This window comes from Balaenoptera ricei, chromosome 6 (assembly GCF_028023285.1).
Source record: "Balaenoptera ricei isolate mBalRic1 chromosome 6, mBalRic1.hap2, whole genome shotgun sequence".
Taxonomy (NCBI): Eukaryota; Metazoa; Chordata; class Mammalia; order Artiodactyla; family Balaenopteridae; genus Balaenoptera; species Balaenoptera ricei.
In genome coordinates, this window is record NC_082644.1 from 13,079,691 (window position 1) to 13,100,249 (window position 20,559).

The 20,559-nt window shown below is 40.9% G+C and overlaps 1 protein-coding gene across 1 annotated transcript in view; it reads left to right on the forward strand.

Moving 5' to 3' along the window:
- Positions 1 to 20,559, forward strand: part of EBF2 (EBF transcription factor 2) — a 194,221-nt gene that overhangs the window by 156,507 nt on the left and 17,155 nt on the right. The window contains exons 12-14 of the mRNA XM_059926240.1: positions 18,800 to 18,888; positions 20,227 to 20,292; positions 20,376 to 20,553. Of these exons, the coding sequence (XP_059782223.1) occupies positions 18,800 to 18,888; positions 20,227 to 20,292; positions 20,376 to 20,553 (333 nt within the window). The remainder of the gene's footprint in view (positions 1 to 18,799; positions 18,889 to 20,226; positions 20,293 to 20,375; positions 20,554 to 20,559) is intronic.

A 20,559-nucleotide genomic window follows, 5' to 3' on the forward strand; every position in this document is an offset into this window, starting at 1 on the left:
AAAGTTGCTGGCTATAACTCAATTTTCTTGAAAAGGATTCAAGAAAGTTGCCTAATGGTGCTGCAGAGTGATTCAAATTATTTTACAATTTTATGAAAGTAGAAATGATCTAATTGGTTCAATATTTGTTGAATGCCTACATTGTATCTACTACTTTTTCCCAGGTTAAAGGGACAACGACATAGAAGACATGGTCCCTATTTGGAAATTTAGAAACTATTGGAAGAGGCAATGGTATATTGCACAGAACAGCAGGAGAATTAGAGTGTTCAAAATGTTTAGTATTTCCAGTGAATGGAATACGAGTTTCAGGAAGAGTGACTTTAATGTGGGCTACAGCAGTGGGATGAGGCTTCAAGGAGGAGATGAATGAAATTGAAGACCATTTTTAAGGATGGGGAGGATTTGGATCGGTAAAGAGAAAAAGGAAGAGAGTTTCCACTATGGGACTCTTACGTGCAAAGGCGCAAAGGGTGACGTGGGCTTGTATCTGGAGGAGAGAAGGCTGGTTCAACAGCTGTGGGGATCCATTTAGGTAGAACTTATGCCAGAACTTAGCTGAGACGAGCTAGGCATGGCAGGGAAGGAAACCATAAAACAGCTCAAAAGTTCTGCGTGGTGCCTAAAACAGGGTCACGTGACATTAAACAAGGTCACATGACGAAAAGCCTGGGGAATAGACGTAAAAAAAAAGCCTGCGGGAGTGATGTAAAGCAGGGTCACATGAAGTAAAGCCTGGGGAACTGATGTAAAGTTCATGTTCATAGAGACAGAAAGTCGAATGGTGGTTACCAGGGCTGGGGGGATGGGGGCAATTGTTGTGTAATGGGTACAGAGTTTTAGTTTTGCAAGATGCAGAAGTTCTGGAGGTTGGCTGCACAACAAAGTGAATGTACTTAACACTACTGAACTGCACATTTAGAAGTGGGTTAAAAGGGTAAATTTTGTTATGTGTATTTTACCGCAGTTTTAAAAAATGAAAAAAAGGCCTTGTATGGGAGCTAGGACTTAATTTGGCAAGATCTAAGATGACATTGAAGGTTCCTATGTGAGAGAGTTACTCAAAACTGTTATCTTAGGAAAAATGAATGCTGTTGATATATAAAGACTGAGTTAGTCAGGGGAACAGCTGAGGGCAGGGAGATAAACTAGAATATTGTTACTTTGAAGAGAAGATAAGGGGAAAGAAAGAAATATAGAAATCAAGAAACTACATCAGACATATTATGAATTTCTAACAATATTATTTTATAGCGTATTCTTTCTCATTTGGACTTAACCTCCTGTTCTTGTTTAAGCGTAAATGTCGGGTTAGATATCAATTAGGAGTAGGTGGAAGAGGGTGATTTTTAGGTATATATTTAACATTTTGCCTTTGAGGTTTTCTCTCTGCGATAGGCACATCTTGGTTGGGTTACCTGTTTTTGTGGATCTATGGAAGACTCTATTGCAGTTGCAATAAAATATTTACCATTCTAGCTCCAAAGGGACATAGTTTTTGAGTCATTTAAATGAGCATTTATTACATGCCTACCATGGGCTGGCACAGCTCTGGGCTCTGGGATATAGAAGTGGGCAAGATAAAGCCCCCCATCTTAATAAAGCTTGCATTCTAGAGGGGGAGACAGAGAACAAGAACATACATGATATAATTTCAGATAGTGACAAGGACGGGATAGAGAATGAGGGAGGGTCTCTCTGAGGAAGGGGCATTGAGCAGAGACATGTATCGCAGGTGTGGAAATCTGTCTGCCTCCGTCCTTATCTTTTTGACCTCCTGTCTTCTCCATTCACATTTCCTCTGTCCCTGGACCTCCTCGGGGCTGTGTTTTCTGTTTGGTTCACCAGTGTTAGCTAGAATAGCACCTGGCAGTCAATGAATTGGGGGCAAGTGTCTCAGGTAGAGAACAGATGACAGCCTGAGAGGTGGGTATAAGCCAGATTTAAAAAAAAAAGAAAAAAAAAGGAGCCCACATAACAGTAAAAATAATAGATGTTATGTTACATGTAAATCCAAAAATTTTAGAGATAATGAGACATCGAAGAGCATCTGGTCAAACTCCCTCTGTTGCAGGTGAGATAACTGAGACCCAGGGAGAAATGACTTGCCCGTTGAATTCAATGTGGAGTCAGAACAAGGACTCAGGGCTCTGGCCATCCTGCCTGGTGACTTCTGTTTAGCAATGCAGTGTCGGCAAATAGTTCTGTTTTCCTGATGCGCTGAGACATCGTTGACTTATTCCTGAAGCAAATATCAGTTGAACGTGCCCATTCTGCCCAGCCCTGTGCTCTGTGCTGGGGCCACTGCAGACCAGTCAGACCAGGGGGAACCTTCCTTCCTCAACGTTATGATATAGCGAAATAAACATGAACTGCTCATGCTCTGGGGTCAGACTGGCCGGACGCACAGCTTGGCTGGCCTCTACATAGTTTTAAATCTTGCAGGAGTGACTTAACCTCTTCGTTTCCCCATCTAGAAAATGGGTTACCTACCTTCCAGACCTGTGATGAGGACTAACTAATACAGTGCATGGCAACAGTGGTGCGCCGGTAAAGGTTTAACAGCCAGCTCTCCAGGGAAAAGGGGCGGGGGAGCATTGGTTTGCAGCATTTGCTGATTTCCATGGTGCAGGTACTCTCACCATGGCTGATTTCAAGCTACCAGTATGACATCAGCTAGCTCACAGCATTCCTGAAAATTTAACAACCTGCTCTCATGAGCTGGTACACACCAGGTCTAGAGCACCTCTGCATGTAAAGCATTTGAAATAGAGAGCAACTGTATCTTATTATTCGAAAGGTGTGTATTATTAATACTATTATTGCTATTAGTGTTATCATCATGGAGGCTGACTTGAACAAGGAATTACAAATGTGGCGAGTTGTATAGGATGCTGGGGATATATGTCAGAGGAATCTTAAAACGATAGGGAAGGTTAAGGACAGTTGAAACACATGAAACAGTATGTGCAAAGCCCCTGTGGTAGGAAAGAACATGGGATATATTTGATGGCAACTATGAACAGGGAAGAAAGAGTGTTAAAGAGAGGTTGGGTTCAAGCTGGAAGAGAGGGTTGAGCCTGCTTGTGTGGCTCTATCCCAAGTGCCATGGGGAGTTGTTGGAATAGTTAAAGCTGGGAGTGCCATGATCAGCTAGGGAGGTCAGTTGGAGGCCAGTGTGGTGGCCCTGGCCAGAAACGATGGCAGCTTGGGCTAGAGTGCTGGTGGTGGGGACAGGCAGAAGTGGATGAAATTTAGGAGGTAACATTGACGGGACTTGATGATTGATTGGATGGGGTGAAGGTTGGGGAAGGAAGGGGAGGGGACGACTCTCGGGTTTCAGGTTTGAAAAATTGGGTGGGTATAGCTTAGAAAAGTGATTTTTAAAAAGGTATAAAGTGCTAAGGGAGTTCAGAGGAAGGACAAAATACTTCCAGCTGGCGGAGAGGTGGGAAGATTTAATATTGTAAAGATGTCGATTAATGAATAAATTTAACACAATGCCAATCAAAGTACCAACAAAATGTTTGGGGAAACTTTACAAAAGTTCACCTGTAAAAGTAAAGGTGCTAAAATAGGACCCCGCATTTTGAAAAATGAGGGGCCTTGCCCTACCAGACTTTAAAACCTATTTTAAGTTTCAATAATTAGAATAATACGGGGTTTTGCAGGAACATATAGAAATGTCATGCAACAGAAGAGAACACTTAAAAATAGTTTTTCTACACATGAATAGTATAAATACAGAAGTATTTGTATGGGTGAGGAGACATCTCAAGTCAATGTGGAAAATATGGAATGTTTAACAAACGGTGTTGGGCCAACTAGTTAAGCATTAAAAAAAAAAGGTTAGGTATCTAATTTCATATCATAAACTGAAACATATTTGAATTAAATATTTTTAATTAAAAATGTAGGCATTTCAAAAAATTATTATAATTGAGCCTTGCTAATCTTGAATCCCAAAGACAGAAACCACCAAGCATAAATATGTGATTACATAAAAAGAAAATTTTTGCATGTCTAAGTTTCCCTCATTAAATCAAAAGGAAAAGGACAAACTGGGAACGTATTTGTTACATATGACATATTATCTTACATATAAAAAGATTCATTCATTTGTTCAGCAAACTTCATTTTATGCCTACTCTTTGTCAGCCATTATGTTATACATTGTGGATAACCAGGTGAACATTAGATGTCTTATAAATTAAGCAGAAAAAAAAAATCCCAAATTAAAAGCTAGCAATGTACCGGGGTGGGGGGAGGGAAGGGAGGGTGGGATGAACTGGGAGATTGGGATTGACATGTATACACTACTATGTATAAAATAGGTAACTAATGAGAACCTACCGTATAGCACAGGTAACACTTCTCAGTGCTCTGTGGTGACCTAAATGGGAAGGAAATCCAAAAAAGAGGGGATCTATGTATACGTATAGCTGATTTACTTTGCTGTACAGCAGAAACTAACACAACGTTGTGAAGCAACTATATGCCAATAAAGATTAATTTTAAAAAGCTAGCAAGGAACATCGGGAGTTAATTCAAGAAGGAATATAATCAAGCAATAAACATGTTTTTAAAAATCCCAACCACATTGATAATCAAATAAAAGCAAATTAAGGCAACTACAGGATAACATTTTTTTTTTTCCTATCAAGTTGGCAAAGATTTTTTTTAAACAAACGAAAATGCCTAGGATGGCAAAATTAGAAGAAAGTGGGGACTTTCTAACATCCTACTACAGGAAGGTAGACGGCTCCAGCAGAGTACCCTAATGGTACTAGCCTTAAAAAAGTGTATGTACCCTTTAACCCAACAATTCTACTTTTAGGAATGTATACTTGGGAAATAATTGAGTTTGCCTGAAGGTCGTTCATTGGAGCACTGTTATATTATAATCGTGAAAAATTAAAAGCATTCTTAGTGTCCATTAGGGAACTCATTAAATAAATAATAAAACATCCTTACACTGAAACACATTTTAGATATTAAAAGTAATGCTGTGGATGGATATTTAATTACATGAAAGATGTTGGTGATTTTTTTTAAAAAAAGCTTAAAAACTCTATGTACAGTATGGTCCAATTATATATATATACATATGAAAAAGAGTAGTTGCATTATAAAACCCAAGGTATGAAAGCCTGCATACCAAGGTGTTAACAATGGTGGCTTCTGGATGTTGATATTATTATTTAATTTTTTTCATTTTCTTTACTTACATTTATTATTTTCTAACAAAATGAAGTAATTTTAAACTAAAAGTTAAATGAAGAAAATATATAAGAAATTTGCATCACACGTTTAAATACTAAAACAGCACCCATCGGCAATCTTGATTCTTTAGGTACAAAGAACGTATTTCCAGATGAAGCAGTGAAACTTCATCCTTCTCGCCTTTGAGAAGGAAGGACCTCGGGAGGCAGTTAGGGGTGAGAAGAGTAGGGATTGCAGGAGTATACGCTTTCGCAGTCAGAGAAGAAAACAGAAATACAAACACGGTCCAGGATAGCTCAGAAGCCTGGTCACTCTCCCTACAAACTTCCACTTTGAGGTTCCTGGGCCAAATGCGACTCGGGTTGGTGGAGACAAGCGGCTGATGTGATCCAAAGAGGGGACCAGACACCACAGGAAATGGATGGGTGGTCTCTTTTCTGGTCACCCCATCTAGCAGCCACTAACATGTAAAGCTAATTTACAACCCATTGGGAGTCTTAGACCAACAGCTGGAAAGGCAGTGGCTCCCCCAGGGGAGTGAAGGTGGGGCTGGGGCCTCCTCCAGGGAGCCCGCGGGATCGTGGCGGCCTTCTCCCTGTGAGGCCTTCCAGCCAGCCCGGCCTCGGAGCCACACGCTGTGAGCCCCTTGGGAATCAGCCCCTCCAGTCCCAACCAGGGCTACTGCAGGAAGGTGCTTCCGAGACCACCGAAGGCTGAGACAACAGTCAGCTCTGTGGTGAGGTGGAAAATACCACACTGATTCCAGAGGAAAGGGAAACCCTGAACCTAGAGGGTCTTAGTGGGGACAGCGTGAGATTCCGGGATGGGATGGAATCTAAGAGGAGGGGCAGCGGACCCAGACCTGCTTTTGGATGTGGGCTGTGTCATCCATGTCTTGTTTGTCCTTTTGTCAAGTCACCTAACCTCTCTGAGCCTCATTTTCTTCATCTGTAAAGCTCTGGCGCTAATTATACTATGACCCATAGATGTTTCCCGAATTTGGCTGAGGATAAGAATCATGCTGGGCCCCGCTCCAGACATATCGAATGGTACTCTTCTGGGAGGGTCTGAGAATCTGTGTTTTAAACAAAGAAATGAGTTTGGGAAACCTGAGTCCTGCTCATCAGGCTGCTGCAGTGACTTCCTGGCTTGTAAAGTATTCGACAACATGGGGCAGTTCTTTTGAGACTGAGTCATTACACCACGCACACAATAGTATTTACTCTTAGGTGGAATCTTCTAGAAAGAGACTCAAAAAGCAGGAGGTAGGAAGGCAGCCTCCAGAAAACCTCCCCTCCCTCAGCCGCCACCCCACCACACACATCTTATGGTTCATGGTCCAACTGTTGGTGGTTCCTGTATCCAAGGATGCACCACCACAATAAACCCAAGCCTGTTAGATGGAACTTACCTGGTATAATTAGACAAAATGCAGTAATCAGCTTCCCACAGTTGTTGCTGCCAAGTACAGCATAAACAACATCAGGGCTCTGAAAAGCAACACGTTTTCTTCACACTTGTGACTTTGCAGGTCTATTTTCCTCCAACCACGATTTGCTAAAGTGCAGCCTGCTGCTGCAGAGTCAAGAGATCCACACCAGAATCTAGCTCATCAGCAAAGGTCCCATTTCCTCTGTCTGGTCTGAGACCCAGAGATGGTACCAGCCGAGGCTTAGCGGGGAAGAGATCCCCTACACCCCTTGCAGACTTTTCTACAAAAAACTGGCAGTGCAGAAATATAATCCTGGTAGGGGCACCCAATGGGACCATGGTTATTGGTTGTTCAGTGTACTTCTTGTCTGTCTTGAGGATGCAGGGAGAGAAAGTCCGGAACAAGGCATTTGTGGGTAGAATTTCCACCGTCTACAATTGTAAAATCTGTACCATCCACAGAAACCAGTGAAAAATCATGATGCATGAGTGGATGGCAGGTCACTGAGGGTATGGGGGTAGATGTGCAGAGCTTTTCAGTATCTTCCTATGATCTTTTGCAGAGTCTGGGTTTCACATTTGATTGCTGGTTAAGTTCGGACAGAACTTATAAAAAAAAAAAATGATGCTAGTACTTCAGTGATCACATCTGTCGTCTATTGAGCACGTAGGGCCAGGTTCTGTCTTTTGAGCTCATATAATCACCACCTTTTCCCATGTTAATGGTTCCATTCGTATCTCAACTTTATAGATGAGAATCCTGCTGCCTAAGGTCACCAAGCTAGGTCCAAACCTAGCAGTCTTACCCCAAAGTTGTGCTCTTAACCATTGACCTGTGCTACTTACCAATAGCGTAATAGCTTCTTCGAAGAAATTACGCTAAGGCCATTATTTGGCTTCATCCGGAGTTTTACTTGGCAAATGCCAGTGGCCTTGGCTCTCTGGCTGTTACTCTGAGGAAGTGCACGGGCGACAGGCCTGGCCAGTGAGCATGGAGGGGGCTCAGAGGATGCCTCACCCGTGCCCTGGTGTTCCAGATCGCTAAATGGATATTTCTATTTCAGTGTGATATGTAGGCTTAGAGCCCATGAAGGGCTTTGAATTCCCTAGAAGTCGTAGAAATTATCCTCTTCATGAATAACTGAAATTGCAGAAGGCAAAAAAGTATGAACTCCACTTTGTTATTAAACTTGAGAAAACTTAGCACTGGAATGGAAGACAGTCAGTGACACAGAGTTTAGAGGCCTGAATTTGAGTCTGAACTTTCCAGCAAATCACCTAACTATTCTTCACCTTAGTTTTCTAACCTAAAAAATAGGAAGATACCTATCTTACTGGGAGGATGAAATTACGTAGATATGCAAATGTATTTTGTATAGGAATATACAAATATGAGCACAATTTACTATTCTAAGTGTTTGGCTGTGGGGTACAGAGTTCCTGGGATGAGGTCTTCGTAGCTTCCTTCCTCACTGCTGTTTGATCAAGGATGGACTTTTTTTTGCATGTCTTCTCTTCTGTAAAAGGTGGCTTCTTCTTGAAAGACCCACCATATCACGCCTTTCATATCTGGGTCGAGATTAGAAATCAGGGTTTTTAGGTGACAGAGAAGGCCAAGGCAGCCCGAGAGCATGGGGGCTGTTTGCAAGTGGGTTGAAGGGGAAACAGGTTTTCCAAGGAGAGGCCGACAGGGCCCAGCTGGCCCAGGTGCAGGCTCAGAAGCTGCTTCCCAAGGTGTGCAGTGAACTTAGAAGCTGACAAAACACCCTGGCTATGGAGACACGAGTAGAAGCTAAAGAATCCACGTCAACTCACCTCCTTCCCAGAGCAATTCTTATGTTTTACTTTTTTTTTTTTTTAACATCTTTATTGGAGTATAATTGCTTTACAACGGTGTGTTAGTTTCTGCTGTATAACAAGGTCAATCAGCTATACGTATACATATATCCCCATATCCCTTCCCTCTTGCGTCTCCCTCCCTCCCACCCTCCCTGTCCCACCCCTCTAGGTGGTCACAAAGCACCGAGCTGATCTCCCTGTGCTATGCGGCTGCTTCCCACTATCTATCTATTTTACATTTGGTAGAGTATATATGTCCATGCCACTCTCTCACTTCGTCCCAGCTTCCCCTTCCCCCTCCCCGTGTCCTCAAGTCCTTTAGCACAAACACATGCATTTGATTTCCCTGTTCATTATTTGGGCGAAAGCATTAATCAACAAGAAAACGGCCCAAACCAGGCAGCAGCCGGGAGGAGGAATGGGAGGCCTAGATGTTTCCACAGCCCTGCCGCCCACATCATACCCTGCACGGCCTCCTCCCCAAGGCTGGGCACGGGGCCTGGGGCCCTGCTTCCACTGAGCCGCACTGCACAGATGTGCACGCTGGATGGCAACTGTTAATAGCTCACCCACTTCACATCTCTTCTTCTTTTTTCTTATAGCATTATCCTGAAAAAAAAAAATCTCATTTAAGAAATGAATCTGATTTGTAGTTAAAAATACCCAATTCGGATATCAGAAAGGGGCCCAAGTACCAGTTGTTCCCAGTTTGCACTAGAAACAGGTTGCATGAAGAGCCCTCCTGGTAGCCTGTAGTTTTACTGAAGTTAAAACTCCCACTGCCTGTAAAATTTGGATCCATCACTCGGCTGAGTCTGAGGAATGATGTCTCTGTTGGGGAGACACCAGAATAGGGGGCTGTTGTTTCACTAGAGATATCACAGCCTCTTAATGGCCTGGTGGTCTCAGCTATAATATTCTAAATACACATTACAGAGAGCAGAGCATATTCGTAACTGCTCCATGGTGGCATTTAGATTTACCCTTGAAATTTATCTTTAATTTTTACAGTTGTCTCCTTAACCATGTATATTACTCCCTTCTTCAAACAATCTGTCTTGCTGCTGCAGTTTTTCTTGAAACCAAAGCGTAATTAAATATTAAATTAATATTTCATTTAAAATTAAATATCCAAGGCTTCCGTCTAATCTTTCACTTGTGCATTGCTATTTCTCACCTCGTGTTCTCATTCCTGTATCCACAAAGGCAGGTACCACCTCTTAATAATGTGTTCCTATATTATCTTTGTTCTTTTTTTTTTTTTACATTGGTGACACTGAACCTTTGCTACATTGAAACAAATGGATGTAGGGAGAGATTTCAGTGTAGCAAAGGTTAAAGACAACTTAATTCAACAGCCCATGGCCTCAACTCCACCCATCTCCACTTCTCAAGGAAGAATTTCACTGCACCAAATAAGTAATAGTCTTAGCATCATATAATGCAAGAGCTTACAAGGGGTCTTAGAGGCCATTTAGCCCAACCTTTTGTTTTTGCAGAGACATAAACCAAAGTCCACCTGCCCTTGAAGGTAGTGTGGTTGGTCAGGGTTAGGAATTAAGGCATCCCAGGAAAAGGCCAGCTTTATCTCCACCACACCATCAAATGCTATGAAACTATTTAACTTGGGAGCATTATAATGCCAATCGAACGTAGCCTTGAATCTTGGACACCTGAGGAGTATGTCAGAAGGTAGATGAATAGATGAGAAAATTGGAAGGATTGGGAGAGAAAGAGAGGAACCAAAATCATAGCACAAAGAAGGCAGATCTCACAGGAATCAATACGTTAAGATCAAAGCACTGTGAAGACATAGACACTGAGGGAAGAGCAGAATGGAGACATCCTAAAGGTGGCATGAGGGCAGGAGCTAGTCTGTGTGCATGCAAATTCCTCCCCAGGCAAACCAGGCTGTTTTACCCCTTCCCATCCTGTCAATAGAGAGTAGCTGTCTTTGACCAGAGCTGTGTGGAGAGATGTCCCTCATGCATGTTTTCTCCTCTGCCTGCATATCAAAGTCCATCTTCTGATCTGGCGGTCGCATTACATAGATTTTAGTTTTCTTGAGCAGGATTCTTTTTCCACTGCTTTCTTTATTCTTGGAGAAGGTTGGAATTTAGAGTTAGGACTGGAGAGATCCTCTAGTTCTGTGGCCTGGACCCCTTAGTGGCGCGTGGTCTCTGTGATAGAAGTGAAGATCCTTTGCTGCAGATAAACGCACATAGCTGCAGACACACAACTAGGCTCAGACTTTCTAGACTTCTGTCGGCCTCTCGATGGCCATCCATAGACTCCGCAATGTCCTAGGCTCCAACTGAAGACTTACTAGTGAGGAAAGCTGCAACCCAGGCCAACATCCCAGAGTGGCAGCCTGACAGAACACTCAGATCTACCTCACCCCATCATCTTCTTGGTCTCCTCTCAAATTTCTGTAAAGGAACTCAATCGGCCCTTGATATTGCCACCTTTGTGATAAGTACTTCTGTTGGTCAGTGGCAGAAATGACCACCTACCTGCAAAGTCAACACGGTCTTTGTTGAGGGTTGACCAGAACTCTCACCGGGAGTGCCCTTTCCATGTTAGCCAGCGTCCCCTCTATTTCGGGGAAACAGAAGTAGAGGCATAAGCTGGGGGAAGCATGATCTTCTCTCTGTGACTCCACTTAAGGAAAAACAATCATATAGAATTTATCCATCTCACCAACCCTTTGGGAAAATTAATATTGAGCAACAGCCAGCTTTTTTTTAAATGAGTGGTTCCCAGTAGATATTTTAAAATACTATTTACTTACAAAAGGAACCCTTCACACATCACTTATGGTTTATATCTAGTCGTTGGGTCCGAGATATGTTAAGTAACCTCATATATTATCCCTGCAATCAAAATAAGAAATGACACGTAAGATCCAAGCTCTCAGGAGAAATATTATGAAATCTCAAGGTATTGATGAAAGTTTTTCCAAGGCTGATCCAAATGGGATTTAGATTCTGTGGCAGTTGAAATGTGTATTATTAAACTCCTTAAGCAAACCCGAATGACTCCCAGTGGAGGATTAAGACATTCTATGTATAGCAAAGGCGAAATTCTCATGTCTGAGTTTTCTCTATTGAATTCCCCCTTGATTAGCTTCTGTAATATTTAACTTCATGCCATGCCATAATTATTTAATAAAAGGTAAATATAAATTATATTTCAGTGGGGATATGACCTTTTACCTTAATGTTATGTTACTAAAGAAAGACATAGATAAATAGAGCCTATACATTGAAGCATATTTTTAATTTACTGTGTTTGTGCCTTGCCAGCATTTCTCTTATGTCCCCGTCAGCCAAGGAGTTGGCAGGACTTCACACCATCCCCGCACTCCATGTGGTAGCAGAGGCTGTAAATTCACACTGATGATGGCAGTTAATGATCTGGTTGGCCCTTAGAGACAGTCTTGGTGCTGGTCTCGGGCACCTCATTAGCTAATTGAGGTTTACTTGGCTCACACCAGGCCTCAAAAGTCAGAGAACACCCAGGGAGGGGGGAGGGGGGAAGTTGGGACTCAAGGTGAGGCTGAAGCGATAGGAGGCCAAACAACTGGTCTGATGCGACGTGAGTTTGGAACCAGAGTAAAAGCTGTCCAATGCAATCCTGATGTTGTGAAGGCTGAACCCTTGAGGGACTGACTGAGTTCTCCTCTTACAGTTTGGTGTTGAGTAAACGGTTTGGACTTCATGATTTTTACTTCACAGTTGCACTTAAGTGGCATGGTGTGTGTGTGTGTGTGTGTGTGTGTGTGTTCACAAGCACATCCGTGTGATTATTCCCTGTCCATATGGATATACACGACGGTGTGTGTCACTGTCTTTCTCATCTTGGATACACACAGAACCCATCCACAGGTTATGCCTGTGAAGTTCGGCAGGGGCTTCCAGAAAACACTCAACATGAGAAATAGATGAGTATATGTCTGTTTGGCTTATTCAGTTTAAAACGTGAATTGCTAGCCCAGTGTGGTCAGGAGAGTCTGCTGTTTCTGACTTAGGCGGGGAGCGAGGAGGGGAGGGCAGACAAGATGAACCAGACATCACCCTTGTGTCCTGGGGGTTTTCATCTCACAGGGACAACAGTGGGTACAACCGTGTGATAAAGTCTATGAGAGAGAAAGCATCAGGCGTGCTGATCAGAGCGCAGCTTTAGCAGACTCCTTTGTGGGCAGCAGGAAGGGCCCGGGAGTAAGGAGGTTAGCGGCGGCTGAGGGTGGACCGCCAGAGCTCTAGTGAGAGGGATCGAGAACCTGTTACCCATGCAGATGGAAGAGAAGGGACAAGGACAGTCATGGAGACAGCGGGGACCTTGGGGAGGGTGGCTAGATTCTCTGCCTTATGGGATATCCCCTTACTTTGGGCTCAGCACAGTGGGAGTATACCCGTATTTAAAATTTCCGTTTTCTCCATGTAAGAAAATCAGCATCTTAGGTAATGAAATGGTGCATATCTGAAAAAAGACGAGGCTATGATTGATTTAGACCATTTTGTCACTAGGTCTGCTCACCCCGCGGCGCTGGGACGCTGTCTGTGTTTGCTGATGGATACCAAATGGGGCTTCTCTCACCCTCAGTGTTCTGGGCAGGGCTGCACTCTCTGATCTGCCCTTTGCTAGAAGCTGCAGAGGGAGCCTGGGGAGGGGTGGAAGGGGGTGCAGGGAGTGGGTGAGTGGAAGCAGAGGGTAGCATGGCCACTTTCAACACTCTGCCCTTGGCCAACTCCAGTCCAGTAGCGAAGGACAGAGGGGTAGCCTTTGGCCCGGGGGCTGCTGGCATATCTAGCGGGGGCTTGGAATGACATCTCTGGTTCTACAGCAGAAAAGGTGAAGGTAGCACAGGCCTTGAAATTATAGAGTCCAGGGTACAGATCCCACCTTTACTGCCTGGAGCTTCATTTAAAATGGGGATAAAATCCATGTCTTAGGGTTGTAATGAGGATTGAATGAGCTAATATATGTAAAAGGCGTTAGCATAATGCCTGTAACATAGTAAAACCTTCATTCTAACAGAGATCGTAACAATTTTCATTATTGAGTATTATAGCCACTAAAAATCCTACTATTAAAGAAAAAGTCTTCAGAAATTGCTGACATTATAGTGCTAAGTGGAGAAAAAAAAAACAGTTTACGGAATGATTCCAATTATACACACAGCTATTCTTACATGTGTTTCTGGGTAAGATGGTAATCTGAGTACAAGTGTTTAATCGGCCCCCATCCCCAGGATATACTGGAGAATATTTTCAAGAAAACATAAAAATAAGGGAAATCTGGTATTTGTGCGTGAAGCTAGGCTGGTCTCATCAATATGCCAGAAATTTTGTGCCATTGTGCTGATGTGTGCAGAAGGGGTTGTGTTGGAGGATGTGTGACATTCCGCTCGTGGGAAAAGAAGAGCCGGGCCAGGAAATAATGGTGGAAACCCTGACAAAACCTCCCAGATCCCTCCCCCAGAGTGAGAACAAGCGACACAGCAGAAACTAGATCTTGAATGGAAAGAGTACACTCAACAATTCCATGTCCAGAGAAGTTGTCATTAATATGTGAGGAAAACAGAAAGACATTCTCTTATTTCAAGGGCCCCGACAGAAATCAGTTCTTATTCCTACTGAGGTAACCTGACTGCTGGAGAACTGAATCAGTGAGGAATGCAAGAATGGAAAAGTGATGGTACCCCAGGACCACTGGTCAGCAGAAAAAGCGGTTAAACATATAGTATCTGAATTATTGTTAATACGATGACAGAGCTTAACATAAACATGAAAATTAATGTCTTAAAGGGACAGATCATAGAAAATCTAATAATAGGAATATTAGCTGAAGAGGATGAACCATCACCAAAAATGTAGAAGTACAGAGAATGAGGTGGGGAAATGAAGGGTGAGCAACAGTTTTTTTTATATGTGGAGGGGCTCCATAACTCAAACAATTAGGAAAAATAAAATACTTTTATAGAAAGCCAGAGGGACTATTTTAAATTAAAATAGGATGCGCATCTTCCTAATCACTAGAGAAAAACATATACATTAAAAACCTATTAGACATACAAGGAACATGTGGAAGGATAAATTTATAGTAGCAATTATGTATAAAAGATGTTAAATAACATGATCAAAAAGATAGATTAAATAATACATTGAAAGGGCTTCCCTGGTGGCCCAGTGGTTAAGAATCTGCCTGCCAATGCAGGGGACATGGGTTCGAGCCCTGGTCCAGGAAGATCCCACATGCCGCGGAGCAACTAAGCCCATGCGCCACAACTACTGAGCCTGCGCTCTAGAGCCCACGCACCACAACTCCTGAACCCGGGCGCCTAGAGCCGGTGCTCTGCAACAAGAGAAGCCACCGCAATGAAAAGCCCACGCACTGCAACGAAGAGTAGCCCCCGCTCACCGCAACTAGAGAAAGCCCGCGCACAGCAACAAAGACCCAATGCAGCCAAAAATAAATAAATTAAAAAAAAAAAAAATAATACATTGAAAGCATTTCCCGTGGAACACAGACAAGACTAATATGAATTCACAAAAAACTTAATAAATTTCAAAAGGCAGATATTCTGCAGGCCACCTTTTTGAATCCAGTGCAATTAATTAGAATAAATAATTAAGAGTTTAATAGTCAATCACCTAGAAATTTTAGGATATTCTCTTTGGAACTAAAGGAAGACGAAATTAGAAACAGAACTATTCAGAATGTTGTAACAAAGTTGGTGCGGGGTGAGGGACTGTGTGGAGAGTCATAAACAGGAGGTTAGAAATTTTAAACAAATACTATATTAGACCCTATGCTGAAACATTTAAAATCTTAATGAAATGCATGATTTCTTGATGGCTCACGGCTATTCAGTGTGAGTAGCATGAGGTCGGGGTACCTTGAATGGGAGGAGCCTATGGGCCATCCAGGTGGACCTTTCCAGCCAATACTTGGATAAATAAGGCTGAATCTTGGGCAAGCTATCTGAGCTGGAAATAAAGCTTTGTGATAGCATGTAGCCTGACATGGGAATCCTGGGGGCACTGAGGAGGCTGTTGAGGAAGAACGTATAGGCAAGCAGAAGACCGCCCTGGCAACAAGAAGCATCAGATGGACAGAGGAAGAGCAGTCCTCAAAGTAGGTTGAGGTTGCCCGAGGGGAGCGGCAGGGGTGAAACAGGGTAGCGTGCGTTCAAGAAAGCCAGTGAGTGGAAGTATTTCCAGCAGGAGAGTTTTTCCAGTGTCAAATGCTAACTTGAGTTTAAGATAAGAATGGAAATTTTCCTCTTGGTTTGGCTAAGATGTTATTGGTGACTTTGACAAGAGCAGTTTCACTGGGGTTCTTTCAAACTTTGAGTCAAGAGATAATATCCATGCAATATAAGTTTTATAGTACGTAGGATAAAATATAGAAAACTTCTCAATTTATTTTTTCAAAGCTGGTATAAAATAAAAATTCAGAAGCCGACAACACCATGCACACTGTCCCAGTTATTAACATGGGCACACAGATCCCCAGCAACAATAATAGTAACAGACGCTTGTTGAGGGCTCAAAATGTGCCAGGCACTAGTCTCAGTAATGTAATTGATTTCGTCCTCCCACCAGCAATCATAAGAAAACATTAACAAATTGTATTCAGAAATATACTAAGCAAATGATACACCACATCCATGAGTCAAGGTTTAATTGTGAAATATTGAGAAATCTACTCTAAAATACAATTTAAATTGGTCCAGGGAGAAAATTCATATGACTATAATTTCCTAAAATTCTAAGAAGTCCTGATAAAAGCCCTTATCAAAGCACGATAACTAATATCTATCTCAAATAGCCAACATCACATTTGGTGCTGAAGTGTTAGTGTCATTCCCACTTTAAAGGAAAAAAAGCAAGAATATCCACTATCATCCTCTTTTCAGACACTTTTTGGGAAGTTTTAGCCAATACAAGAATAGGATTCAGAGAACTAAACGGAATTAATATACTTATCAAAAGCAGACAAAATGATCATCACATATAGATGCTCTGAATGTACAAGCCTAAGAATGAACAGAAAAAATAAGTACATCTGTCAAGGGTTTGGTTACAAAATAAGAGACAACTGCTATTGGTTAAGATCTTTTACCTGCAAAGAACTGTGCTGGGGGCATGCTATACATTGTTTCATTTAATTTTGACAGCAAACCCATGAGATGGATTTTAAACAGAAGCTCACAGAAGTTAACGGCGGAGCTGGAATTTAAACCCAAGATCTACTTGACTCTAAAGCTGATTCTCTTAATGACTATAGCATGTACTATCACACACTACCCTCACACACATTGTCTGTGCAGACACATAAAAACCAAAGTGTTTCTAGGCGCTAGTAAAACTCTTAGAAAATGTGATGAGGGAGTAATCATATTCACAATAAAATCAACAGAAAGTGACATGCATAGCAAAAAATGAAAACCAAAAAACTTATTACCTGTACGATGAACAGTACACATTTTACTGGTGGACATAAAGAATTCGTATATGTATATGTATGTATATGCCACACGCCCCCACCCCGTGTGTGTGTGTGTGTGTGTGTGTGTGAATGTGTACTTGCCAGATCTTGGAGTTGGGATGGTCTTTCTACCTGTAATACCTAAGGACAAATTTGGACATAATGTTGTAACGTGGTGACAGAGTGTTAAAAGTATTAATATGTAAAGTGTTTTTACAAGTAAAAAAAAAAGCCTAAGTCTCAATAGAAAAGAGTGCAGAAAGTATTATAAGCAGTTCATAAAAGAAAAAATTAAAATGATCAGCAAGTATAAGAAAAAGACGTCAACCTCGCTGATGAATAAAGAAATGTAAGTTAAAATGACCACATGCCTTGCTGGAGGGAGTATAAATTTATATGTTCTTCTGAGGAGTGGTTTGACAGTATGTGTGAAAGGCCTTAAATATAAATCATAATTTTTGCTCCAGTAATTCTAATTCTTAGAATTTTCCAATTGAAATAATTAAAAGTTATGCACAAAGGATAATTTTTGCTCTGATTTTCATAATAGTGAGAAATTAGGACCACGTTAAATGCCAAACATTAGGAAGCCATTTAAATAAATTATAGACCATGTCATGGAAAAATATGCAGGAATTTTAAATAATGTTATAAAAGAATATTTAATAACCTGGGGAAAAATTTGATATATTGTTAAGTGGATAAAAAGTAGGTTATGTAATGGTATGAATAGTATGCTCTGAATAATTTTAAGTATGTGTGTGTGTTTAAATCTTGGAGGATATAAGCAAAAATGTTAACCCAGATCATCTCTAAAATGGTGAGATTATGGATGATTTTATTTTTGCTTCTATATTTAAAAATTTTAATAATTTCTTTAAATAAAAGGTGTTGCTTTGAGAGTTCAAATAAAAGAAACAAATATTCATAAAACATATATGCAAAAGATAAGATTAAAAAGGAAATACACCCTCCTGTGTTTACTGCTGCCTAATGGGAGTGCAGGTGATTATTATTTTATCCTTTATATCTTTTTTCTTTACTTTGATCGTGTATTAATTTTAAAACCATAAAATATAAGCAACACATTTTTCAAAAGTAAAGGAGGAGAGGAAAGAAGGACAAAGGATAAAGGAATCAACCCCCAAAACTCTTTAGCACAGTAGAAATGCCAAAATAGGTCCTTCATTCATTCATTCATTCATTCCCTCCCTCATTCATTTTACAATTGCTGACACTAAGTGCCTATTATGTGCCAGGCTCTGTCTCCAACAGTGAGAACACAGTGGCAAGACAAAATAGGTGTGAATTCTGCTCCTATGGAACTTGGCAGTATCTGGTGGAGACTGACATGAAGTGAACGTATGTGTAACAAAACATAATTGAAAATTCTGAAAGTGTATTATGCATAAGAAGAGGGTTTCATGAGAATAAACTCACAGAAGATTTATGTATGTATGAACGTAAATATTTAAGAGCATAATTAAGAAAAAGTGATGTTTAGGAGAAGAATTACTAGATGATGAAGGTATATTGGGGAAGAAGGCAAAGAGGGAAGAAGGGAAAAGCATGTAAAGGTACTTTATCGTCTGCGTAAGAAACTGGGATGGGATATGGTTGATTGTGTAATGTTTCTGCTTATTTGAGAGTGAGCAGAGAATGGTAAGTGTGTGTACTTAAGGCAGAAATGATAAAATAATTATAATAATCCTGAAATTTGGAGACCTTTCTATTACCCATGGCAGACTTAATTAGAAGCTTTGCTTTATGGCCAGTTTATATACTCAAAAAGAAGACTTTTGTTTTTCAGCATTAAATGAACCCACCATAGACTATGGCTTTCAGAGACTACAGAAAGTCATCCCAAGGCATCCTGGAGATCCTGAGAGATTAGCTAAGGTAAAATGCTTTGGAAAATGACATGTGAAAACCTTCTTGGAGAATTTCAGCAAACTTAGATAAATCTAGCGACTTAAGTCTCTTTACAATTAAATTAGGCATTGAAATTTGGCTAAGCTGGAGATACAAGATGCGCATAAAATATCTACTAACTGTGAAATATGTTATGATCAATCTCTGAGGAAATATGAAATCTGAAAATTTGGGCCTATAAAACAAACACCCTACAATTATTCAGCTTATAAAACATTGCCAACTTTATGAAAATAAATAATTGTATAATTGCTTAAAAGTATAAGTTCCCATTCCTTTGTATTTAAACGTAATTTTGTTTACCCGTAATTACAGGGACATACTAATCCACAATCAAGTATTCACTGAAGGCCTAGTATGTACACAGATATTTAAGGAAGTGAAAAACACATCCGTATATAATTTCTATGAAATGTATCCCTTTCAAATGAACTTGCTCACAAAAATTATATAGTGAATCTGGCCCATTATTTTAGCTTTCTTTATTTAAAAATACATCAATTTATTAGGTATTAATTAATGAGAAATTATGAAATTTTAACATTTTTATTTACATTTTAAGCACATACATTATAAAATGCCATGTTCTCTTTTCTGTAGTGTGAGTGAAATTCAAGTACTGCAGTTGCTTCTGCATCGCACCTTTATTTTCCTCTTGGAAAAATCCCCAGCCCCACCATTAAATTAGATGATATCTGGAAAGTAGGTTAATAGCAATTTAAAAGGCTGTTAAAAACAGAAGGTGGAAAAGACAAAATGAGAGGAAAGGGATTACTGATTACTAATTCTTTCTGGTTAAAGTGAACAGGGGGAAATATTACTGAAAGAATTCATCTTTATTAGAGTAAAATTTTGCAGAAGGCATTGCCAAGATAATTTCAGTACTCTGGACAACTCCTTGGCAAGCAGCTAAACTCAGGTCAATCAATCATTTTGAGACTATTTGGTTAATTAGAATAACGGATTTTTTTAATGGAATGGTCTGTAAGTAGTTTTTAATGGAACTCCCATGATGTTATTAATTTTAGCCAACTCTACCTTTAATTTGGTTGTGTTTTGTTTTGGTAGCCAAGCTATTTATGGAGCCCTTTTATCGAGAAGTATTTCACATAGATACGCATTTATAGGGGGATTCATATGTGTGACTATAGTCTACCTGTCAAACCAAATATAGGACCTCTTGACTAGTTACTTACACTTTAGGGGGATGCCTGGACTTCCGATTTTTATACGTAATTTTCATTTGTGTTGGCCATTTTGGGTTTTACCTTTGCATATATTCCACCCTTTCTTTTCTTTTTCTAGGAAATGCTGTTGAAAAGAGCTGCAGATCTGGTGGAGGCGCTCTATGGGACACCACACAATAACCAGGTTAGGTGCTCGCATTTTGCACTCTCTTGAGTTTAACTCTCATTGCTCGATAAAAACACTCACCTCAACCTGCCACTTTGTAGGACATCATTTTGAAGCGCGCTGCCGACATCGCTGAAGCCCTGTACAGTGTCCCCAGGAATCCCAGCCAGATCCCAGCTCTCTCCAGCTCTCCAGCTCACAGTGGCATGATGGGCATCAATTCTTACGGCGGCCAGCTTGGGGTCAGCATCTCAGAGTCAACACAGGGAAATAATCAAGGTACTA